At 35.7% G+C, this 26589-nt stretch overlaps 3 protein-coding genes across 6 annotated transcripts in view; 1 reads left to right on the top strand and 2 right to left on the bottom strand.

The window, feature by feature from the left end:
- The window catches only part of ninj1 (ninjurin 1), a 48694-nt gene extending 46373 nt beyond the window's left edge, over positions 1-2321 (top strand). The window contains exon 5 of the mRNA XM_055183577.2: positions 488-2321. Coding sequence (XP_055039552.1) covers positions 488-633 — 146 coding nt within the window. The 3' untranslated portion in view covers positions 634-2321. The remainder of the gene's footprint in view (positions 1-487) is intronic.
- A 280-nt stretch (positions 2322-2601) lies between these two features.
- card19 (caspase recruitment domain family, member 19) lies at positions 2602-6468 on the bottom strand. Of its 2 annotated transcripts, none has more exons than XM_055183575.2 (6): positions 6285-6468; positions 5461-5600; positions 5206-5362; positions 5054-5116; positions 4025-4090; positions 2602-3934 (listed from the first exon to the last, which is right to left on the bottom strand). In XM_055183575.2, the coding sequence occupies exons 1-6, from the start codon at positions 6328-6330 to the stop codon at positions 3828-3830; spliced, it is 579 nt and encodes a 192-aa protein (XP_055039550.1). In that variant the 5' UTR covers positions 6331-6468; the 3' UTR covers positions 2602-3827. The 2 variants fall into 2 exon arrangements, with proteins under 2 accessions (XP_055039550.1, XP_055039551.2); XM_055183576.2 differs by lacking the exon at positions 6285-6468 and adding an exon at positions 6087-6254.
- A 976-nt stretch (positions 6469-7444) lies between these two features.
- On the bottom strand, positions 7445-24719 carry bicd2 (bicaudal D homolog 2 (Drosophila)). Of its 3 annotated transcripts, XR_008638632.2 has the most exons (10): positions 24480-24719; positions 15741-15953; positions 13772-13924; positions 13228-13668; positions 12800-13129; positions 12037-12714; positions 11584-11735; positions 11250-11496; positions 9375-9518; positions 7445-9146 (listed from the first exon to the last, which is right to left on the bottom strand). XR_008638632.2 is itself a non-coding variant. In XM_055183925.2 (9 exons), the coding sequence occupies exons 1-9, from the start codon at positions 24717-24719 to the stop codon at positions 9144-9146; spliced, it is 2457 nt and encodes an 818-aa protein (XP_055039900.1). In that variant the 3' UTR covers positions 7445-9143. The 3 variants fall into 3 exon arrangements, 2 of the variants coding, with proteins under 2 accessions (XP_055039900.1, XP_055039899.1); XM_055183925.2 differs by lacking the exon at positions 9375-9518; XM_055183924.2 differs by lacking the exons at positions 7445-9146; positions 9375-9518 and having other exon boundaries at positions 9973-11496.
- Between the last annotated feature and the right edge of the window lie 1870 nt (positions 24720-26589).

Below are 26589 nucleotides of genomic sequence, written 5' to 3'. Positions count from 1 at the left end.
AGTAACCAGAAAACATTTCAAGCTTTAAAAGAACCCAAAGTGTTAAATACGCAAGTAAATAAGTAACTCCACTTGATTTGTGTCATATACAACAAAATTTCCACCAGATGTAGAATCAGAACATTTAAGTATACAAGTTAAGTCATAATAAGTAAAGTGAAATGACACATATCTGGTGGAAATTTTGTGTCAATAGCCCACTTAGAAATCCCCTTACTGATAAAAATGCTGATGTTTAAGTGTCCTTGTTATCTTCTTGTGGACATCACTGTTGTTACACATTATTTTTAAGTAAACATCCCTAAACAACAGTTCACTGTGTGTCTGCACTGAAAGAGAGGCAACACTTAAAGCGCCAATGAGGGCGAGTAAATAATGACAAAATGTTGATTTTGGGTGAATTATCCCATTGCTGTTGTGCAAGATAAATCAGTCTGTTCTGAATTACAGAATGAAACGAGTAAAGATGTTTTGTTTTGTTTTGCAGTAAAGTGGAATCTTAATGACACCAGTAAACATTACATACTCAATCTTCTGGAGAACATTGTCACAGCTCTTGTCTTTATTATCGTAGTAGTCAACGTTTTCATCACAGCGTTCGGTGTACAAAAACCAGAAGAAAAGAAAGTGTGATGTTTTCTCCTACCAATGGAGATTCAAATGGACATAAACTGTTAGAAATGTTATGATGAAATTGTGTGTGCTGTTTATGTTAATGATATGTTTTTAAATGCATCAGGTAATAACAATTCGTGAATTATTATAGATCAACTACTGATGAGCCCCAAAAATATCTAATTATATATCAATATACGATTATGTATTATCGTAACACTTGACTTTAAGACACACTATGTGTGTTATTCATACATAAAACAGTGTAATCTGTGTTCCCTTCTGCTTCTCATCTTAAGGAAGCATCTCACTTCCCCAAAAACCACTATTTCTAGCAATCTCTAACTTTCCGTTATTTCCTCTGTAACAACTGTTTACATAGCGATTTTTCTGTCTAGATGAATTTTAATGAACTCTAAGGGTGTTTTCACATTTAGTTCACCTCCGGATGTGGTCTGAGTATGGTTCGCTTTTGGGTCATTTTAGGGGGTCTGAGATTACTTTGTTTGTTCACATATACATACTAAACTGCTCCGAGAGCATTTGGAGGGCTCAAACAAATTAGGTGTGAAAACACCCTACACACTTAAAACTAATGTGTTAAAACATCACATGTTGTGTCTTGTTAAAGACAACATATTTAATTAACACATCATGTGTTAAATAGGATTACACAAAACAATGTATAAAAATGAACACATTCTTTCATAGATTGTATGGTTTACTGTGTTCATACAGAATCTGTGTTTATATACAAAGATATCCACAGAATTTAAACACTTTAGTTATTCAGTTTTACATTATTTCCTGTTTGTGCGTTTGTATTTTATTAAATATGTTGTATAATATAATCAAGGTTTTAACTGAGAACTATTCATCCAACCAGTCCAGAGACACATTTTATTTTATTTTACTATGCATGGAATTGGACAAATTCATTTTTTGGGGTGTGGACTGTATCAGCCATACACAGTTTCAAAGCATTTTGCATTGGATTTTCAATACTGCCTAATATTAAATATTTCTGAAAATGTAAAATCTATAAATGTACAGATTTTTATATGTATATGTTTTTCAATACATTTCAACTTTTTGTTCACACTAACTCTATTGCACAATGTATGTACGTTTTATTTATCATTGATATTAAAGGGATAGTTCACTTTAAAAATAAAATTCTGTCATCATTTACTCATCCTCATCTAAACCTGTATGAATTTCTTTTTTCTGATGAACACAAAATATGATATTTTGTTAAATGATGGTAAGCACACAGTTGACAGTACCCATTGCATTCCATCATATGTTTTTATTCCTACTATTGAAGTCAATGGTCACTGTCTGCTGTGTGTTTACCATCATTTCTCAGAATGTGTTCTTTTGTGCTCATCAGAAAAAGAATGAGAAAATGATGACAGAATTTTCATTTTAAAGTGAACTATCCCTTTAAAAAGCCATGCTTTATAACACATGAAGGATTTAGCACACGCAATTAAGTCTTGAGATAACAGCGCCCTCTTCTGTTGACGACGTTTCAAGACAGACTTTTAAGAAATATTGCCTTTATAAAATGTTTGATTTTCTTTATATTTAGTGTTGATATTTGTTGTGATTATCTATTTTTAATAAGCTGTTTTATTTCCTTTAGTATCTGTATATTTTATACTGAAATTTGTATAAATGATTAAAATGATCCTTTGTCAACAGCACTGTCTCAAAGAAAATTGATGCAACACGTACTTGGTTGTCATTTCAGTAAATCTTATAATAAATATAAGATATATAAATATAAATAAGTCATGACAGAGGTTTACTGATGCACATTGTTTTTGATCCTGTATCTCAGTGACACATACTAAAAAGTTGTACACCATGTAAGTTGCTTTGGATGAAAGTGTCTGCATAAATTTAAATACTACGTTATTATTGCATACTTGCTCACTAGGGTCCCGTTGCTACATTTAAAAACAAAACAATACTCCGAAATTAATAACAATATTTATTTATTTATTCAGATTTTAGAAACTTTCCAATTGTCCTTAACTCGCTTTATATACAAAGGACACAACTTATACATATCACAAAGGCACACAATCCAATTTATACCCAAATGCATTAGACATATTATATTTTTAAAGATGATATATATATATACTGAATATATTTTTATCTTTTCAACATTTTTATCTTTTCTACTCGCTACTCATTTGTGTGACTCATAAATACATTATTTTAGTATTATCCTCTTCATACAAATCTTGCAAAATATTTCTTACTTTTTTTAATGCAAAAATAAGGCCACCAGAGTCAGAAATATCTCCTAGGAAATTGACAAATGTGATCGATTATTAGTAGACAATCCAGTGCAAACATGCTGCTTGTTTTAAAAAACAGATTTATAAAATATATATAAACAATGAATAAAATATAAAACCTTAACCCACAAAACGCTTGACACAAAAAGTATTACAAGGTAACAAGCTCCTAATACTCCTTAAATTCAGCTTTATATCTCAAAATATACTTACACTTCATATATTTGTTATAACAGGTGTGCATTAAGTAAGGCTAAAGCCTCTTTGGGTCAACATTTTGTCCAAATATCTCTTGAGTAATTATCAGTTACAGTATGAATGATATATACAATACATGAATGAGAGATTATTGAAATTAACCAGTGTTAACTTTATCCTTGAGCATAAAAATGAGTTTGATTCCTAAATGCCCAGTATTAAATTATTAGTTGCCTACTTTTCAGTGGTGAGTGTAAATCAATTAGTATTAGTTTTATTAGTTTCACTGTTGCATGTACTTATCTAATATTTCAAAATAGCTGTTTGTTTCTTAAATGTTTCCAGATGTAGGCCATTTTTAGTCTCGCTCACATCAGTAATTACTTTATACACTACATGCATATATCTTTTAAAACCTGAAGTTGGTGTTTTGCAATGAAGTTGTACTTAACAGATGTACTAAACACATGCTGGTCATCATCTATGCTGGTCATTTGAGTACGCAAGACAGGTTAAACACTGGTTCACCAATCTGAATAACAATGGCGCAACTAAGCAATTCAAACAGATGATGTATAAATTATACATACACTGTAAAAAGCAACATACACAATCCACCTGTTAGATCTGAAACTTATTTTGTGCGATACTCTAATATTGTATAGTGTCAAAATGATTTTAAAAGGCACCAAAAATCAATTATATTCCATCTTCTGTGTACCAGATGAGAACATCTCGCACCTTTCTACTCAATCCCAGGGCAGCCAGACCGAGTGCACTGCTTGAACCCGACACCTCCTTGGACTCTGCAGTTTTGAGAATACATTTATAGTGTTTGCTAAGATGTATAAGTGCATTTTATAGGCAATATAAAAACACAAAGTCTGTCTGCTTACCACCATAATAATACAGAAGAGCGGCTCCGACAGCAGCACTAAAGCAGCTTATGAAGAATACAGGACCTGCGCAAAAACAGTTTGGCAAGATGAGAAATTAAAAATTCTTTTTAAAAAACTTGTTTTAAAAGCAAGCATCAGGTTTATTTCAATGCAAACAGTTTATGTTTATTTTATGCAATAAAAAATTAAATTTGCACCATTTTTATGAAAGTTAAGACTGAATGGACCGGACAATGCCAAATGGTGTAACCGCCAATTGTGGCAAAGAATGAGAAATTTTAAATATTTTATCCACCTTGATGGCATGTAAGCATAAAAATAATCATTTAAAAATATCATTTTGTTAGTTATTTCTAAGTGTAAATTTTTATGCGTTTTTGTAATATTTGTCCTGACATTTGCTGAAAACAGCTGTTTTCTAAATAATCTTTGACAAATGATGAAAAATCCTATATTACACTAAACTAGATGATTATATTTTATTCCACACTTTTTATGAATATATTTATATTTTAATTTTAAAAAATACTAGTTACACCAGTTGACACAGACCAGTTACACCACATGGACATTTTCGCAAATTATCCCCCAAATATTATTACAAAATTAAATAAAACCAGAAATTTTAGACGTGGTCCTTAAAAAAGAAAATGTATGCAAGTAATCTGCAAATTAGAAATTTTAACCCTTTTACATTTAATTGAACCATATGGACACATAATAATTAACATCGTGTCATTAACCCATTAAGTATTCATATTTATATATAATATAAATTAAATATAAATATAAAAATGTATATACACATGTAAATATTTCTTAAATATATACATGCATGTGTGTGTATTTATATATTCATAATTATTATACACAATACAAACACATATGATGTAAACAAAAACTTATTCTGCAAACAATTAGTTGCATCTTTAATGTAAAACAAAGCAATGTAAATAAATTTGACTTGACTTAACAGTCATATGTGTATATTTAGTAGTGTGGACCATAGAATAAAGACTGACTTACTTCGGTCATTTAGTACATATCTATGTTTGGGATTCACGATTGGATCAACTCGATCACCGGACTCTAGAAAGCACCACAAAAACTAAGTTGTCAAACAAAATATGCAAAAGTGTGGCATAAATCATAAATCTTGAATTCTCCCAAATACAAACCCCTGAGTCGGAGACGTGTGGGTAAGCTGAAGTAAACCTCCTCAACGTGGAGGTGCAGTGCTCGGTAAAACTCTCGACACGCCTCCTCTCCTTTCTCCTGCAGACGAGACAGCAGCTCTGCCAGCCTGACACATGTTGGAACATCCAAATCCCTAAACTAATGTTTGGGAATATCATAAAAAAATCATCAAAATGTGGCTTTTTAATGTCTTTAAGAAACCATCATGTTTCTCTGTATGAATGTGTAACCGTTACCCTGGTGGCTTCCTTGTCGGTAAGGATCTGTGGATAGATTCTGTTGAGCTGCAGGATGAGTTTATCCACCAGCTCTGTGTCCAAACGCCGGTCCGATTTCAAGAACTGGCTGTCTATCTGCAGCTGTTCATAGAAGCTCTCTGTCAGTTAAAAACACAAACTTTTATAAACCATTGTGCATACAAGAGGTATTCCAATATGTTTTAGGATTTTATAAAAACAAAACAGACAGAAATTCATCATAAAGACTGTCAATGAGTTAATGAATGCAGTGCACTTATCGGCCAGAAGGTGGAGCCACCTAATATAAATTCCTTATGAATAGACACTGAAAAATGCAAGACGTGTCAAACATATTTTGAGGTAAATTGAGTTATGTTATGTGTACCTAAATAGTCCAATAGTCATAAATGCATTTAAGTATTTAGCAGGTTAGACTTGATTGGCGTAACAAAACACTAGACGAAGCAACTCGTACTCTGTTACCAGCATGTATAGTATGTATCGTGTAAAGTAAACCCACAAGTAAAACTAATGTCGAAATTATGTTTCAAAAGTGAATATACAAGTATGAACTCCATAAAGTTGAGTTGCTATGAGGCATAAAATGGTTTTAAATGCATAACCTTTAGAGGGTAGCTCGTGCATCTAGCTTTCATGTCTTTCATTTTACATCACACGGGCATTATCAAAAAATAGTGTTTGTTTATGATTGATCGGTTATTTAGCGTTATAGATATCTTGTATACCACGTCGCTGAACTTTTCACGCCAACTTGAATAAAGTGTATGTTTATAACTGAGATCAAAAGTTGTATGACTGACCTCCCATTCTGAAGTCTCCTTTGCTGTCTGTTGTGGACACGCCCATGACAGAGAAGGGAGGGGCCAACCGTACCGGAAGTAGTGGTGGGCGAAACAAAGCTTTTGGAAGATTCGAAACAATTGAACCAATTTCTTCGAAAAATTATTCATTCGACCGAAGCGCTCGAAACACCTAAATATGGCGCCACCTGCTGGTGAAAACATTGTAAAAGCAACAAGATCTCAGTCCAAACATTTCACACAATAATTGCAAGATTTTTCTAAAAATTAGTTTTAAGAAAATTGTATTATTTAACTTATAAAATAATAACACTTTTGATTTTCGAAACAGTTATGACGTGACTTGGCCAGTTTGAAACACGCTCCGAACCAATAGGCTTGTTCGACTTCGTGCGGCGTCGCGGGAGCCGTCAGCCGGATGACGTCAAAGTACCGCGAGAATGATTCAAGAAACCATATTCGTCTCGCTCTCACGATACTTTGACGTCATCCGGCTGTCAGTTCTTGCGGCGCCGCATGAAGTCGAACAAGCTTAGTGATTCAAAACAAAAGATTCATAAATGTTTCGAGGCTTCCCTAACCGGAAGTTCCACTAAAGGCTTGACAAAAAGTTACGCAGCAGCGCAGAATTTATATTAACTGTAAAATATTTTTTTCTTAATAGCTGAGATTTAACATTAAAATAAACAAAATGCATATCGAAATATGTTATCTCACATAAAAAAAGTACTAATTGTATTGTATTAAATTGTATTAATTTTTGTAGTGTACTATAGTATTTGCTGTAGTAAGGTTCAAAAACACTAATATTTAAGAATTTTACAGCAGTTTACTATAGCATACTATAGGATTTTTTTTCATGTGGGATAGTAATACATTTATAAGAATATAGCATTATAAAATACACAAATATACAGCTTTGAGAAAATTAACCTTGGTTTTATTATGGTAAAAGTGTAGTAACCACGTTTTTCTTTGGCAGATTGATTATTATTTGTATTACCATAGGTTTACCATATTTAAGTATGGTTACTGTTTTGAACCGATGGTATTGTTGTAAGTATTGTGGTTTTACTACAAATACAACTAAATGCTATTGTGGTAAAAACATAGTGTTTGTTTACCAAAATAACTTGTAGCAAATGTCACTCAAAATGAAATATTTTACATTAGTTTATTTTTTTCCTATAAAGTCTTCTGCATGTTGAACTACAGAGTCTCAAGCACAAACGTTTAGAAAAAACACAATGTTGACATCAGCAATGTTAAAAAAAAACAAAAAAAAACAGGCAGCATAGTTTATACACTTCACCTGTAAAAATTCAAGTAGAAATGCAAAGAAAGGCAGCCCCAGTTAATATGCATATAAACTTAGTCATTAATACTGAACCGATAGCCAAGGTTATGAATAAATACAAACAAACATATGTGAGGTCATTCCATACAAATGTGTAAAAATATACTGAAATGTAACATAAAACTATGTCATGGCTGATGAAGTGGTTTTCAGCAAATAGAAAACTATAGAAGAGACAGAAACGGTACAAAATTGCACTTAATTTGTGGTCAAAAGAAAACCGAAATTTGACAATGTCCTAAATTTGAAATGGCACAAAAAGTTTTCTGCTTGCTGAAATACAAACAATTAGATAGCACGGTTACAAACAAGAAAATAATGACAAACAATGACATTGTGACCACCATCAGCAATCATTACTTTCTCAAGGAATGTATGATTTTACCACACCCAACTAACATTTAAAACTGTTTTCCTATACAAAATATCTGACAGACTCTGACCTTCAAAAATTGTGCTTAATAACAAAATCAGATGTCTGCATACTGACAATATGCCAAAGTTACAGAGCCAAATGAGTGAAATCTAATGCCATCTCATGGCATGTATTTTACGACATGGCTAATTCAAATGACCACATGTGACGTTGGGGTTAGGGGTGTGGTTTCATTATTGTTTTTATAATAATCCTATTTTGTTTTTGTACGATTCACTTCATACAAATTAGCCAACTCTTAAAATACATATAAATTCTCATGAGATCAGGCTGGTTACATCTGTAGTGAGACAGACAAACAGCAGAAACGTAAGATTATGGCTCTCAGAATTGTTCATGAAAACACAAAACCTGCTGCATAAAAGGCACATGAGGCTTAAGATGAGAGTTAGTCAAAATAGAAAGTAATCAATGTCTGAAAACAAATATTGTATCGCATTGTGAACCACAAAAAAACTTGGCAAAATAAAGTAACAAAAATTCCAATTTGGAATTCATGATTATTTTCTACGTTGTAAATTTAACACATCTGTGACTCCAAAAATATTTAGGAGCAAGTCAAAGTCTTTGTTGTTTTAGTGGAGTGACACTACATGTCTAGCTAATGTTAAAAAGTTTGGCTATTCAAGACCAAAAACATAAAGATATACCTTATTTGTTCCTCCCTGGGTTATGCTCAAAACCTGGCAGTTATGCCTTTCGAATACTATAAACAAAAGTTCTTATATTATCTTTTTTTCTTCAGTTAAATAGGTACAATTTGCAACAGAAAAATGTGCTATACTGAAACGTGCATCTCATAACATTAACGAATGCACCCAAAAGTGCACAAGTTACATAAAAACAACAACAAAGCAGAAAAATAAAAACAGAAGTTGAAGATTACCACAGTACAGATATAACAGTCAAATTCAGAGATCAACTGGCTGTAAATGGGAGCCTGTTTTTCTTGAAGTCACATCCAGGGGAAAAATTCATTTCCGTAACTGGACCAGGGATGCATTTTGTGTATTCTGGACGCATAGAGTAAAATAACCACACTTAAATCTTCACACCTAAAATAAAATTACTGCAAAATTAAGAAGAAAAAAAAAACATCAGAATCACCGCATTTTAAAACAATCCAGATACATTATAAGTTTTTATCATCTTAAAGAAATAGTTCACACAAATCTCAAAATTCTCTCATTATTCACCCTTTTGCCATCCTATATGGCTGATGATGATTACATTTTTTAACTTTTAGTGAACTATTCCTGAAAGTCAATCACATGCACACAGACAATGTGGATGTTACCGTGAGAGTGATGGTCAACAGATCAGACCCATCTGCCTCATGCAGTGGACTGCAGGAAGCAGAGAACTAACATGCCGGTATTAACGTGCAACTCAAGTATTGCTAGCAACAGACAGTCATGCACGCTACAGTGATTTAGCGTCACTTATAGGAAGACAAAACACAGACAATATGTTATTATGGTTGAGAAATGGTATAAGAAAAGCAACAGACATAAAACAATACCTTATTGTTCACATGCAAACTCTACACTGCAAAAAATGATTTTCAAGAAAAAAACCTCTTAGTATTTTTGTCTTGTTTTCAGTAAAAATATCTAAAAATTCTTAAATTAAGATGCTTTTTCTTGATAAGCAAAATGACCCAAGAAAATAAGTGTAGTTTCAGACCAAAAATATCAAATTCAAGTGATTCTATGCATAAAACAAGCAAAAAATCTGCCAATGGGGTAAGCAAAAAATCTTGAAAATTTTTCTTAAACACTAAATTCAAGAAAAATTTGCTTACCCCATTGGCAGATTATGTTGCTTTGTCTTATGCACAAAATCACTTAAATTTTATATCTTTGATCTAAAAACTAGACTTATTGTCTTGGGTCATTTTGCTCATCAAGGAAAAGCATCCCAATTCAAAAAAAAATGTTATCTTTACCAAAAACATGACAAAAATAGAAGAAGATTTTTCTACATTTCTTTATACATTTGTGATCCTGGACCACAAACCAGTCATAAGGGTCAATTTTTTAAAATACATAATCTGAAAGCTAAATAAAGCTTTTCATTGATGTATGTTTTTAAGGATAGGACAATATTTGGTACTATTTAAAATCTGAAATCTGAGGGTGTAAACAAAATAAAGCTGTCTAAATCAAGTCCTTAGCATCTGCAACTCCTTAGCAAATTTTCGGATATATTTACGGTACAAAGTTTACAAAATATCTTCATGGATCATAATATTAATATCCTAATGATTTTTGGCATCATGGTTTTGTGGTCCAGGGTCAAATATTCATATTTCTTACTACTCTTTCCTAAACAGGGTCACATTTATACTTTATACCCTTTAGGGTTCCGACCTGAATTCTAAAGCTCCCAGCAGACTCGGAAAGTTGGGATTACACAGACTTATTGCCACTGACAGAGATTAACATACTAGCCGAGATTGGGTTTAACCCAATCACATTCAGTATTTGCAGTGTTCCAGACAGAAAAGACTAAATTAAAATGTTCAGACATGTTAAGACAGGGGTCCTCAATCCTTGTTAGATCCATCCCTGGCCAAATATAGAGGTTCCCAACTATTTTCACTTCAAGGCCCCCTAGTTGCCCACAACAATATTTGAAGGCCCCCCGCTCAATCATTTTTTTTCCACATAAAATTAACTAGAACTTGGTATGACTAGACAGATGTATATTTGCTACTAAAATAGTCAATAAAATAAGAAACATCTTGATTTTTGCTTGTTTTGTCCAATTTTTAATAAATTTAAGTCATCTTGAGGCCCCCTTGGAAATCTGCTGTGGCCCCCGACCCCCTGGTTGGAAAACACTGGCCTAATACACCCGCTTATAATTTTAAAGTGAACCCCAAAACAATCATTCGCAATGCGTTGTGAGTCATGGATGGTAACTGTACAGGATTGTGGACCCCTACCTTCAGAAAAATATTAATGAAGGGAACAGAACAGTTTTCACAAAGTTATGTCCCAAGCAAACATTCAGTACAGTGAACGTTAGTTAGCATGACAATTGCGCACGGGTGTTAATCGGATCCGGTGTCACAGAGAATTTTATACTTCTCGCTGCAGAAAACCGCAGGGCTTCCAATGAGGCCATGTGGCTGCGGTCGGTTCTTACAGGGAAGTCTAGGACTTACATGGGGGCTGGAAAACGAAGACGGTCCGTTGCCACGCCCAGACCGAGCCTTCCCACGGCCACCCGGCCCAGAACCAGATCCTCGTCGAGCTTGCTCGTAGTCAAATTCCAGATCCTCCAGGCGCTGGGTAAGTGCCAGTTTCTGCTGGATGGCCATTCGTAGGAGGGAGTTAAGAGTTTTTTTCTCATCTTCAGCTGCAGCCAGCTGCCTCTGCATGTCGTCCAGTTGGGTTACGTACTCATCACATCTAGAAAAGACAAAAGGGAGATGTGTAGTAGTGTAGTGCGTTTTTTGGTATATGCAAACTAGACAAAAGCTGGTAAAGGAGTACTACCTGGTGGCAAACATGGCCCTGAGAGAGGAGAAGGTGGCTGCGTCTTCTTTAAGTGCCTTCAACTCGTTCCTTAGTTTCATCATGGTCTCGGTGACCATGGCCTTCTCGTTGTCATATTTGCTCTTTAAGTTAGCCAAGGCCACCTCAGCTGTCTGCAAAGGGTACAGAACCAGATCACAGTTCAGAAAAAGGTCCTTGACTTTGAAACACAAGATGTTGGTCAATCTGGACCCTCAACAAGAAGATTGTCTCCCTTGTAAAACAAACCTCATTCAACCCATCACTAAAGTACTCCAAGATCTGAAATGGATGTGACCTCCAAAAATGTGTGTGTTGCTGGAGATCCCTCAACAGCAAACACAGAGTTGGGAACAACTGGTATACAAGATGCTCAACGTTTAATCTTGCGACCGTCATATACCCTTACAGCAAGATAATCACTCTTATTCTCACCTGTTTGTTGGCCTTGAGGACAGTCCTCAGCGTGGCAATCTGTTCTCTCTTAGTGCTCAGCAAGGATTTGAGCTTCAAAATCTCTTCCATGCAAGCAGCTTGATCTTTATCCGCCACCGCAGCCAACTCTAGAGAGGCAACTCTTTGCCTGGAAAGCTCTGTGGTGCGATCCACTGCCTTCTGCAAGTGACGAATCTGATCCCGAATTATCGCTACCAGGTTGTAGATGTCCATCGGTTCAGGACGTGGGTCTTCTTTGACTGGTGTCACAGAAGTAGAACTGTCCACGGTTGTGGAGTTGGACTCGGGTGCCTGGGCCGTGCTATCGTTAGTTTGCGTCAGTGTAGACCGACTATGTTTATGTTTTTCAGTTTTGTTTCCTTTACCCTCTTTGTAATAATCAAGCATAACACGATTTGGGGTTTCGTTGTTGCACATGCAAACATGGTGGTAGAGGTTTGCGAGCTCCTCGCTAAAGGCGACAAGTTCATCCTGGGCAACGCTAAGACTCCCTTCTGTCTCGCCCGCAACTGCGCTCACTTCCTTTAGTTTCTTTTCCAGGCGAACGACCTGGTCACGGTCTGCACGGCTGATGCCCTCCAACTGAGATACTTGGATGGTGAGGTCACGAACTTGTCCCTCTAGTCGTGCCCGTACCTCCTCATGCTCCTCTTTCATCTGGAAGAGTCATGCATGAATGTTACAATACCAACACAGATCACAATCTACCATTAATACATTCATATTACTAAGCCCCCCTTACCTCATCATGCTCCGCCTTTAATCCCTTAAGCTCCTCCCTAAGGTCGCCTGCCTCTGTTATAGCTACTTCATACTTGCAACGCAGTATTTCTGGACCGTTGATATCCAGCTCATAATAATCAGCATCGTTGTCCTCTCGACTGTCCCGCTCCCGCTCGCTGTCAAGGGCCGACTGACGCTCCTTGCCTACCTGCAGTCTCCTCATGACCCCCAAATCGTCACTAAGTCTCGTCATAGCTTCCTGCTGTTCAGCTAACGCACCTCGAGCTTGTTCTAACTGTTTTTGAGAATCCTGTAGAGTAGTTAGTAGAGCCACCTTCTCCCGCTCGACCTACAGAGTAAGGAAGATTTGAGGAACTTTGTCAATAGTTGTGGTTTATCTTTTTATTATAAAATGCAGGAAAAAATTATTGGCAGATGCTGGCAAACCTGTAAGAGCTGTTGCTTGAGTTTCTGGATCTCAGAGATGTTCAGCTCGCTCAACAAGTCATCCACCAGACTTGGTGCAGGACGGACGTTTTCACCTCTCTTGGGTACGGACAATCTGTTATCTTCATCGTTACCGTCAGCGACTTTGGCAAATCCATTTTCAAATGTCATAATTGCGTCATCATTATTAGGTTCGTCTGTACTCAGTTTAAGCCCATCCAATGAGCTTGCTAGGAGTGAGTCTCCTAGGGTCATGTGATGGGTCAGTTCTTTTCTAAGAGCAGCTTTCTGCTCCCGTTCCGTCTTTACGGTTTCTAGAGCCTCCGTTAGCTGGCGCTCAGCTATCTCGCGTAACCGAACAGCGTCTTCTAGCTGGCTGTTCAGGTACTGCACTTCCTCCTCCAACCGGCGATTTTCGTGCTTGAGTCCCTCAAATTCCACCTTTTAAAGATTACAGATGAAGAAGATTGTAAGCGTTTTTCACCTTGCACAAAGCAAATACAATGATCCGTAACTAGGCTAGTCATTGAATGGTTTTTCTAACCTGACCCTGTTTAAGGGTAGAGACTTGTTTCTGTAGGCTGATGTTTTCTTCCTCCAACTCCGAATAGTCCTGCAGCAGACGTGACTCTCGGATCTTGTACTCTCTGATGTCATCACGCAGACGGCTGCGCTGTAGCTCAACTATCTCATTATTCTAAAGTACAGAACAAAAACTCATTTAGAAATGAATGAATGATGAATCATCAATATTTATATCGTCGCTGTCCGATGAAACTCACGTATGTTCATTTTGCCGATTTTGAGATTTTTTGACACATTGAATGTCCAGGTTCATTTCCATATACAGTATGCGTCACATACCTAAATAGCCAATGAAAACTTGTGAAATCATGTCATCTGATTTTCACGTACCCGTTTGGTGTCAAAGCTGTCAATCACGCCGCATATCTTCCGCCTGTGAAGCATCTCGCCGGTCTCGTAAAGTTTCATCGAACCTCAGCACTGGATATAGCCGAATAAACATGACAATGACTTTCCTTCGAGGTAAACGTTTCCTCCGGACGCCAGACTAACATCTAGGAGTTACTTAATTACGGTAGGACTGTGCAAACAAAGTATCTGTCTAGCATTGGTGATATTTACGCTGGGGATTTCCCCACCACTTTTTGAAAGCATTTGGTTAAAATGTTCTGAAAAATCAAGCGATGCTTAAGACTGGTTTTGTGGTCCAGAGTCACATATGTTGCGTTGTATGCTTATGGTGTGTTTTCTTGTACATAATATGTAATGAAATTCATTGTAATCATTTATTAAACGCGCTGCTGTTTTCTACGGTATGGTACTTTGGCACTGTTCGGTTGAGCTGGTGTTGCAGGGACTGTTACATGTGTGATGTGTGCAGTCGACATTGTTGAGGGTTTTATGCTGAGTATTTTCTTGTTGTTGACTAGCCTACGCTATGCCCATTTTTGATGCGCCGTTATTCAATATTTTTCCCGTCCTGCAGTAGTTTTTATTTGATCTTTTGTCCCCACCACTTTTCAACACAAACTGACGCCCCTGTTGTGTTGCATTACCATGTCAGTGTATTGATTCATTGTCCCTTAAAGGGACACTACACCCATTTGCATTAATCTTTGTATAGTTAGAACCCCAGACATGCTTTTGAATGGTCGTGCATCATTTCCTCAGTTTTCACTGAGACAGGAGAAATACAGATTTCAATATTGCACTTCCTTCTTTCAATGATGTAAAAATCATCATATTGCATCATTGAAAGAAGGAAGTGCTATATTTTTGTTGAGGGAGTGAGACTACAAACACCCCTTTTCTTGGTCAAATAGGCACCAAATTCGAAATGTATGCTACATTTCGACTACGAATATGACACACTTTCAATAAAGATTAATGTTTCTACGGGTGAAATGCTCCTTTAATGGTTTGCAAGAGACATTTAATACACTTATAATTAATATTAAATAAAGTAAGCGTATTTAACCAAGACGTAGGCTATTTAATAAACTGAGGGTATTCATCTGTCAATACGAAACGCGACTTTGGCCATTCTAATTAATGATCGGAAGAACGCGTATCGATCAAAGTTACTGTAAAATATGCACGCATGTCCATTTAAACTCAATTTTGGTCAAATGTGGATTATATCATGACACTGGCAAGAATATGGTTACATGTAAATATGCCGTACCAAGTATGACAACGCTACATTCAACTGCTTTTGATATACGGTGTTTTTTTCACTTTCTGAAAAGTTACCGTTTTGGACATACGTGAGTTTCATCAGACAGCGACGATATACTCATTTACTTTCTTATTCTACTATATTTATAATAGTTTCCTTGAAAACATGCACTGTTGGCCATGTTGTTTAGTTTTTGTTTTTTTACATTATGTAAGATGATTTTACGTAGAAGAAACATTACTTAAGCTGGGTTTTCACATGCAGGGTCACAAAATATTTTTAAATGCCTCTACAGTTCTCCTAAACAAACCTCTCTTAGTTCCAGCGCAAGGGTGGCCAGACGTTCGTTCTCTCCCTGTGTGCTGGTGAGACTGTTTTTCGTTTGCCGCAGGTCGGCCTGTAGTTCTTGCATTCTCTGCTCATAATACGCCTCTTTAGATGCCGATTCCAGGATAAGAGATTCCTCCCTGCTCTCGCCATCTGCTGCCACCTTTCTGTGGGTGGAGTGAACCTGGCCATACGCCTGTGTTGAAATGATCATGGAGAGCACGGTTACATAAGTCTATGCATTATTAACACAAACTGACAATCCTGGAGATTGTCAGACCCAAGTCTCTTAGATGAGCTTTTATTCTTAATTGTATTAAAGAGATAGTTCACCCAAAAATGAAAATGTTGTTATAAACCTGTATGAGTTTCTTTATTCTGTTGAACACAAAATAAGATATTTTGATAAATGATGGTAACCACACAGTTGACGGTACCCATTGACTTTCATCGTATTTGTTTATCCCACGATAGAAGTCAATGAGTGCATACAATCATTTAAAAATATCATCTTTTGTGTTCAACAAAATTTTCATTTTTCAGTTAACTATTTCTTTAAAGGGGACATTTCACAAACCTTTTTTAAGATGTCAAATAAATCTTTGGTGTCCCCAGAGTACATGATATGTGTATTCTTTTAAATGCAAATGAGTTGATCTCTGCACTCAATGGCAGTGATGTGGTTGGATAGTGCAGATTAAGGGGCGGTATTATCCCCTTCTGACATCACAATGGGAGCCAAATTTAATGAGCTATTTCTTTACATGCTTACAGAGAATGGTTTACCAAAACTAAGTTACTGGGTTGATCTTTTTCACATTTTCTAGGTTGATACAAGCACTAGGGACCAAATTATAGCAATTAAACATGTGGACTGATAAATTAACATGTAGCACTGATAAATTATTGATAGAACAAAATTATGTTAAGTAAAAATAATGCTAAAAACTGTATTTCAAGTAATCTGATATAGGAATGCACTGAATGTTTGGGGGATTTATAAAGCGTGCACTCCTTTCACTCTACGCTGGTTACTTTTTAATCGCTTCATAAAAATCTTTATTGTTCAGTAAAATTTATTTGGCCTATTCACCTATTCACACAGATTTTTTAATCTGACAGCCACCTTAATCGTTTTTGTTGATGTGAATCAATAGGCTTTAAGCCCAGTTGCACTACTTCCTGAACTTCAGCCAGCTCCTTCTTTCCTGTCTGCCATTATTGGACAAACTGATTAATCCAGGTGTGTCTGATTATTGTTGTTGTGACTACTGAGGTCAGGCACACCTGGATTAATCAGTTTGTCCAATAATGGCAGACAGGAAACAAGGAGCTGGCTGAAGTTCAGGAAGTAGTGCAGCTGGGCATAATTGTGTGTTTCAAAATTAATTTTTTACATGACAAGTACATTAATTTAAATATTTTGAGTCATTTGAAGTTTTTACTAAATAAAACGTGTACATAGCTTGTTAAATAAAACACCAGTATAAAAAAGCCATTTCTATCTAGGCCTTTGCAAACCATTGTGGCCAAATCACAGGATTCCCACAGGAAGTTTACCAACCATCTTACAAAGCAACTTGCAAACACCAGAGACGCTTTTCCTCCAAATGATGATGTAATCAGCAAGAAACAAAAACTGTTGGAATTCTGTCCGAGTGAGCTTTGCAACACATGGTTCCCCTCTTTCTATCCGTGTGCCAGTCTGAATGATGTCATCATTGGCATGCTACAGTTTGCGAATGTCACACCCACACTGCACCATGGCAGCCAAAGCTATAAAGGCTAACATTTAAATCAGTGCTGGTGGATGGCTGAATGGCTAATAGATTGGCATGCTGGGATTACTGACATTTCCCTGTCATGTACAAAGCACATAAATACAGGGCTCTATAATCTAGTACAATACATATATCTCATACTGACCTTTATAAGTTAAAATAAAAATCTAGTCAGTACTAAAGAACTGGTCAAACCAAGTTTTAAATATTGTTTCGAATTTAAGCGAATAGCATAATTCACATCACAACTATTACTATAGTGATACAGATGTTTGATATTTTTAAGATCCCCTTCAACGCAAAGGTTACCAGCTGATGAACTACAAAACAATGAAAACCAAACAAAATACAGGGCTTGTGCATTTAAAATGTGAACTGCAGTGTGCAAGCTCAGAATAAACATAACATTACCGTCCAATGGTGTGGATGCTAATATAGTTATAGTTATCTTTAAAGGTGTGAACGTGCCCTAAGATTCCCTCCTGCCACAGCAACTGCTTCTACATCTGACAGCTGTCTGTGTGTCACCTTGGATTTTGCCAGTAGTACTTTCTTTAAACTTTATTTTGACTCCAGAACAGATTTCTAAAAAATAAAAACCAAGATAGCTCAATCATCACCAACTAATTTTAATCCCAAACTTGTATTGAAAATCTATTTCAATTTAGCATAAACTAATTTCTAAGCATTTGAAAATTAACTCGAAGTTCTCAGCATGGCTCTGTTTATAAACAGCTGAGGTTGCATTTGCTGTTTTCTTTACTTTGCTAATACTGAGAAAAGGCGTAGTTAAATTTACTCCACAGTTGAAGAAGTATAAGTCCTGACAGGAGGGAGGTTAAGGTGTGACATTAGGTTGCAGGACTTCTTACGTACTAACTGTAACAGTCAGCAAATTCTTAATATCAATCAGCAACCAAAACGCTTGCCAAAGAGAGCTGATTTAGATACCAAACTTTGTTGTTTATGAAAGGACACATAGGGATCTCCCAAACATGCTTTATCTTTTCCCAGGGTACTAGTTTGAAGTAGGGCTGTGCAATAATCGTTTTTGAATTTCAATTTCAATTTCGGTTCAAACAATTTAAAAAAATATATGAAGAGTTTCGTTGCAAAACGAGATAAATCCATTTTTTAACATTTTTGTCAAAATATGTTTATTATTATGTTATCATGTTATTATTTTGTTTTATGGTGCTACTTAGCTGTACTTTTTAAGTTATGAAGGTTTAAATCAAAACAAACCAACTGCAGTTGAATTGAAATTACTTGGAATGCACAACCAAAAAACGAGATTTCTGAACAATTAAAAAAAATGGTGGTTATCTCGTTTTGCAACGAAACTCTTCATATATGTATCTATATGTGCCCCTGGACCACAAAACCAGTCACCAGGGTCAATTTTTTGAAATTGAGATTTATACATCATCATAAAATATTTGGCCGAGATGCAACTATAAAATAAATCTGGAAAATGAGGGTGCAAAAAAAAATCAAAATATTGAGAAAAACGCCTTTAAAAGTTGCCCAAATGTCCTTCCTTAGTAACGCATATGATGAATACATTTGAACAAATTAAATACATTTTTGATATATTAATGGTAGGAAATTTACCAATTATATTCATGAAACATGATCTTTACTTAAAGGATTAGTAAATTTTCTTTAAAAAAAATCCAGATATTTACTCATCACCACCATGTTATCCAAAATGTTGATGTCTTTCTTTGTTCAGTCGAGAAGAAATTATGTTTTTTGAGGAAACCATTCCAGGATTTTTCTCATTTTAATGGACTTTAATGGACCCCAACACTTAACAGTTTTAATGCAGTTTAAAATTGCAGTTTCAAAGGACTCTAAACGATCCCAAACGAGGCATAAGGGTCTTATCTAGCAAAAACATTTTTGGCAAGAAAAATAAAAAATATGCACTTTTAAACCACAACTTCTCTTCTAACTCCGGCTGTGTGAACTCACGTAATTGCGTAATGACGTCAAAAGGTCACGTGTTACATGAAACGCACATTTGCAGATCATTTTAAACAATAAACTGACACAAAGACATTAATTCGTATCATTCCACATACAACAACAATGGAACGGTCCTCTTTCTCCACACTTGTAAACACTGGGGTGTAGTTTCAATACGTCATCCGTGACCTCTTGATGTGATGACGTATTACATGAGGTCGCGCTGGCGTATCACAGAACCAGAGGAAGACGAGAAGTTGTGGCTTAAAAGTGCATATTTTTTATTTTTCTTGCCAAAAATTACGATCGTTGCACTAGATAAGACCCTTATGCCTCATTTAAGATCGTTTAGAGTCCTTTGAAACTGCAATAGTGTTGGGGTCCATTAAAATTAGAAAAATCCCGGAATGCTTTCCCTAAAAAAATAATTTCTTCTCGACTGAACAAAGAAAGACATCAACATTTTGGGTGACATGGTGGTGAGTAAATTATCTGGATTTTTTTTAAGAAAATGGACTAATATTTTAACATCTTAATGATTTTTGGCATTAAAGAAAAATCTATAATTTTGACCCATACAATGTATTGTTGGCTATTGCTACAAATATATCAGAGCTATTTTCATCTGCTTTTGTGGTCTAGGGTCACATATTCATATTTTTTACAATTATATATATAAAAAAACATCTTAAAACATTTTTAATAAGCATCTCGGCTGTGCTTATGACTTTTAAACAAACAATGCTATTGCTATTTACTGTACATGATACTCTTTCTTTAAAACTAAATCTTTAATCACATTAATCTCCAATCTAGATAAAAAGAGAGCTTAACACTACATTTTCTCTGTTCCTACAAGAAACCGCAAATATTTAGACTTGTGCTTCTTTAAATAGTCACAGGCCAAATAACCCACAGCATTACTGGGTAGATGCACAGCTGTGGACGCACCACACTGGTAGCAAATCTGCGACCCCTCCCCATTGGCTAAATATTACCTTTCTTTAACAGTTTACACCCCTTCTACTGGTCTGCACAGCTGACAAAGTATCCCGGCCGTAAACTCCAAACTGAACTAAATTCTGAGGACCCGTGTACACAAAATTCAAGGAGCCCCTGGTGTTTAACAATCCTTTTACTTTGGTTTATTTGACATATGACCCTGGTGGGCTCTTTCTACAGTAGACCTCCTTCAAAGCCCAAAACATGTAAAGAAAATGCTTGAAAGGAATTACACAATTTTTTAAGTCAAAATAAGTAAGTGGACAGCCATGTCCAAAGGAAATGTCGCAAATTTATCAAATAATATATCAGAGACATTTACATTTATGTATTTGCATGAAACTTAGAATAAAACTGTACAGAAAATAAAGGAAATAAAACCTATATTTACTTTATGCATTTAAAATTATAGACCGAAGTTCTGAGGTGACACACCAGATCACAAATAACGTAGTTCACGAGTTCACACTTACAAATAATTCAGAACAGAGTTATTAATATGCGTATTTGGCGTGCTGTCCGAGGAGAGGGCTCCGAGCTCAATAATGGACTGAGCCCGGAGCGCTTCCTGGCGGGGAGAGGGTTCCGGGCTCAGCCTTAGGCCCGAACCCAGAACAATCCCCCCTGTTCTGGTTAGTAAGGTGACTTAGGCAATCGTGCGGAGAAGGGGAGGTGGAGGGATGCTGAAACTATCGAGGAATGAGGGTGAGTTGGTTTCCATTCTATATAGGTTTCTGTTAATGCCAATCAGGTGGATACCTGATTACTGATTGTCAACAGCTGGTCGTAGTTGAGGTGATTAGGTTGATTATTTGAACGTGTTCCTCCCGAACTTTGTTAATAAAAACATCATGAAATGTATTGGCCAAAATCTCAATTTGGGTGAAACTATCTCCATCTACAAACTAAGTGACGTCACATTACTGTACTGATATCATATTGTAATACCATACTATTTTGTATATACTATATAAAGTATATTTAAAATATTTTATATATACACAATCATAATAAATGATCATCATATTATTAGCACACAGGTGAGTTTAAACAACAGAGTAGATCTGACGTACGTCGGGCTGAAAGGATTATCGTCTCCTCATTTCACCTTGTTCTTCTGTCTGATCCAATGTGTCTGATCCTCAATTGCTACACCTGTGTTTAATGTGTTCGGGTGTGTACGTGTCGACCTCCACATGAGAAGGTCTCCGAGGGTTTAACATCCCACTGCGTCCTCTACGTAGCACATCGTGTAAAGCACCAAGCTTCCAAACCTACAGCCTGTGAGTTTAAATCCTGCATGCAAAACCTTTCTATTTGTGTATGCATGCTAAATACTAAAACACTGTAAGTCACTCTGAATAAAATCATTTGCTAAATATAAATGTTAAAATCAGTGTATCACTTCAGTGAAATCAAATAGCATTTAATAACCATTTATGCATTTGTCCGACACTCTTATTCAAAGCGACTTACATTCAATCCATGCATTTTTAATCGATATGCGGGTGACTCTCACGAAACCATTGAAACACCACGGCACTAATGATTTTAGCTTTAAAATGTGTAATATAGTAACATTAAAAAGCATCAGAATTACCACAATACTGTGTTCTACCTTGCACAATGTGTGATTTCAACATAAGAATTTATAATTGTAAATTTTATCTCATTTTCTGCTGAAATTCTCATTACCGCAATGTGTTCGGCTGTGTTTGAACATGCGTTATGTTGTAATTTAATCAAATTAACACAAAAATATTAAGAAAAAAAATAAATGGATGTTTTGCTAGACTACTTTAGATGACAGAAAAAGTATTTACTGAATATTCATGTATAATAATAATGAAGAAAAATTAGGAAAATGATGTGTCCATGCCTGATGTTCTCATCCTCCGCAACACTTTTTGAGAACAGTTTAAGCACACATACAGAATTTTAATAAAGTTTGATTTTGAGTGACCAAGCACATGGACCAGTTACTTCAAGATGGCTACCAGGTAAGATCATTTTTTTACAGTTAATTTGAAATATTGTCTTGTCAGAATGCTTACACGACATTTTGATTATCATTACCGCAACAGATGCTTATTAAATGTTAATTTAATTAATAGAAGCATAATACTTTGATTTTAAATGCATGTGCAGAATCTCCAAATTATGTTCTTTCAGGTTTGTCATGTCATTTTGAAAATATGTCAGTGTTGATGTTTTCTGACTGTTGCCGTAATGAGATTTTTTAGGACTAATTTTTTTTTATTATGTTACAAAAAGTGTTAAATGATAAGTAAAAGTTTTTAAATTAATGTTCCCATTTACGCCAGACTTTGTTTTTCAATGTCTGGTGGGAAAAAAAAGTAAATTTAAGCAATTTTTACATTTTCATGCTTGACATTTTTAAAACCAAGTTTTCGTGAGAATCACCCATGCATGTTCTCTGAGATCAAAACCATCACATTTGTAATGCTAACACAATGCTAACTGAGCTACTGTGAGCTATGAATCTACTTTCTTTCTGCATTAATATAAAATCACAGATGTGCATTTATGGGCATTTTGCAATGACTTTAAGCATGGTGGTTCATTCACTACTAAGAGTCATAACTATCCATTCACCGTTTTCCGTACACTTGACTCATGGAAGATAATCTGTCCCTAATCTGATTGATCTCATCTGTAATGACCTACAGAAGTCTTTGGTAGTTTCTAAGTGATACAGGAAAGTATTAATAAACAGAAAAAGTTTAATAGTTTCCAGCTGAAGCCCCTCACTGACACTGCTAGCGTGAGATGAGTCTATGCCCTGGATATGAGTCAAGACGGGGAGCTTTTTTTAGCCTGATTTCCACTCAGATCTTCTTCCTGCCATGACGATATCCTCACCCTTCGTTTAGATCCGGACCGTAAAGATTAGAAAAGTATGTTTATATAAACCTACATGACATATAAATGAGTACAATAAACTATAATCCAAAAAATCACGTTTTGCTTTGCAATGTTTGTGTTTGTGTGTGCGTGTGTGTGTGTGTGTGTGTTGTTGTTGTTGAAAGTAAGATGCAAGCCAAAATTGAGATCAAGTTCAGGCAGAGGTGCTGATGACACAATCAATAACTAAACTAAGTCCTTATAAACTAAACAATAAATGTACCACCAAGCTCTATTACAGGATGTCACATGAACATAAAATGACTAACGTCTGTGTCACTTCTTGTTTCACTTCTCATCGCTGTTTCAGCCTCTTAACATCACATATTTTATATGTTAATACAGATATAAAAAAGTATTATTTATTTACATACATTTATTAGTCTATTAATAGTAAAGCTGAACTTCCTGCCTTATCTTAGATAACAGGAAGGATATCCTGTGGTCTTTCTTTAGGTTATTGTGCTAGAATGAAAATAAACAATGCTTAACTCAAAACGTATAATAAATACTTTATTATTATGCAGTGATTTGAAACCTTTGTATACAGGCATGTATTGTCATTATTTGCTTAAACATTGACATTATTTGTAAAGTTGGAAATTTTGGGTTTCATTGACCGATATAATAATAGCCTACTACATAAATAAAGGTCTACATAAAAATATAGATCAAAATGTAAAGATTTTACACAATATTTACCTGACCATTCCAGTGTATATGGCAGGTTTTGGAACAGATACATAAGAAAACCAAGCCATACATACTAGGATATATAATTTTAAAACTTTCTAAGATTTATTTATTTTACCGTTTCGGTTGTATACGAATTGTATATTAAACTTATTGTATAACGTTTACAAATAATACTATAGCCTAGTCATGAGATACAATGTAAAGAGAACAAAATAATTAGCATACATTAAACTCGCAACAATGTAACAATGGGTGGAGATCCGCAGACTGTTACTGCCGCTGCGCGAAACAAATGTAACATTCTGCGAACAAATAGTAACACTGTATGTTGTAGCATTTCCTCCCACCTCTTTAAGTTGATCCAGCTCTTGTCTGACGGTCTCATAATCGCCTTCAAGATCTTCAAAGCGTTGTTTCAGCTGTTGGTTTTCCTCCAGCACCACCAGCCCGTATTCCGCCGCCTGGATCTTCTCCCGGGTCGTCTCGCTGAGCTCCCGGGACAAGCGCTCGATCTCGGCGCGGAGCCAGTTGGGCCCGGCCTCCGTGACCAGTTGCGCCTCGGGATATCTGTCTTCATCCCCAGACATGTCTAATGCAGCCGATAACGGACCCAGCCCGTTAATTTCTCATGGTCAAGCATTAAAGCCACATGTAAATATTTCCAATATGACGTGCACACAGCTTAGCCTATTGGATGCACTGCTCTTAAATTTAAAGTTAAAATCCAATATTACAAATGTACTCTCCATGTTTGAATGTATAGATCCATGGTTTTCTCCGTTGTTCGGATGTCATTCCTGAGATAAGGAGGGGAAGTCAGTATGCCGTGAGATCATCCAGCAGGAATACGAAGTGATTTTCTGCGGTTTTATGGGTATGTAGTTCATTCACAACATTCGTCAGCGTTAAATGCGAGCTTTAAAACTGCAGTACCCACAATGCTTTGCGTTCTGTACACGAATACAGTTCTGTCTTTAAATCAGAAGCACACAGATGGGAGAAAAAGCTTAAAAGTTGCTCACTGCTTCCACCTGCTGGTTGGTTGGTGAGGTTTTAAATTGTGAATCAATAAACCACACCGCAAGGCTCTCTAAAATGAAACAACTTGATTTACATTGTGCTCTGATGTAGGGCCTGTGGTTTTTGTGTTGTGTATTTTTCGGCATGTGTTTGCATGTTGGCACTTAAACTGCACTTATATCAAACAGAAAGTATTTTAAAAAGGAACCACAAAAGGTTTCAACTCAATCATTCTGAAAGAGAAACTGTTTTTTTTGGGACTTTTACAGGCATGCCATTGTTTGATATCTGTCATTGCCAAGGTACAGTTCACCTGAAGCACTCTGTCAAAGCGGGTTTTGCTTTAATGCTATGTCCGAAGAGTTGAGTTGATCAAATGGTAAGAATAACCTTTTCTTTTTGCTTCCTTTGACAAAAAAATTATAAGGCTATATCTATTTTAAGTCTCAAATCGATATGTGTTCAGTCAACAATATTCTACAATTTTCTCTTTAGGGAGGGATGGATTTATTTAATCACTGTAAGTCTGCTACATAATAACTTATTGATAACCTGAAATTAAAGTAGTTTTGTCGTTTATATTTTTTGATGATACTGTTGTTAATGTTTCCCACAGATAAATTTTATCATTTCTTTTCCATCTGTTTCGGCCTGGGATGTGGACTAATGCTGTATAGGCCCTATTACTGTAAGAATGATACTTTTGTGCCTTAATACAGTGGTTCTTAAACTGGGGGCCGAGATGGTGCCAGGGGGGCCCCAGTTTTGTGATATTTTATAAAATACATTCATTTATCATTAAACCTTAGAAACATAAGGCTACTAACCAACAGCAATATGTTTTATAATTTAATATGTTTTGTTTAGTTAAAATTTTAGATTTTTAATGTTGTACATTTTATTTCGGGGGGCTGCAAAAGTAGGCACCGCATAAGGGAGGCCACACGGCAAAACTTTGAGAAACACTTCTATAATATAAAGTGTGAACAATGGTTTGTTTGTATTCAACAGGACATTCACAATGCTTTTCAAATGGCATAAATGATGACTTGGGCACTTGACAGTGCAGTCATGTTGCCAGATCATTCACAAAGAAGTGCAAAAAGGATTTAAACGTTTGTTCTGAGTGACTCTACACCCTTTATCACTCTGAGACTGTGAAGCTGAAAGCCATAAAAGACAAAACATGGTGTAGCAATGAATGAAACTTTCAGTTAGAAAAGTTTTGGGGATATTTTGTTTAATAATAAACATATTATAACATAATAATAGTTTAATAATCAAATGTGTCTTTTCCAGCCACTGTGTTGCCATCGATCATCTGTGTTTTCTGTACAGTTGGTTTTGAATTTTTGGGTGCAGCCTGTGGTAAGATGGTTTATTAAGACTAAATGTTTTCATTACATGAAGTTAATAAATATATAACATAAATTATAG

Source organism: Misgurnus anguillicaudatus, chromosome 14 (assembly GCF_027580225.2).
Source record: "Misgurnus anguillicaudatus chromosome 14, ASM2758022v2, whole genome shotgun sequence".
NCBI classification, from domain to species: Eukaryota; Metazoa; Chordata; class Actinopteri; order Cypriniformes; family Cobitidae; genus Misgurnus; species Misgurnus anguillicaudatus.
Note: the sequence above shows the minus strand (reverse complement) of the source record. Positions and strands in the feature narration are given on the sequence as shown.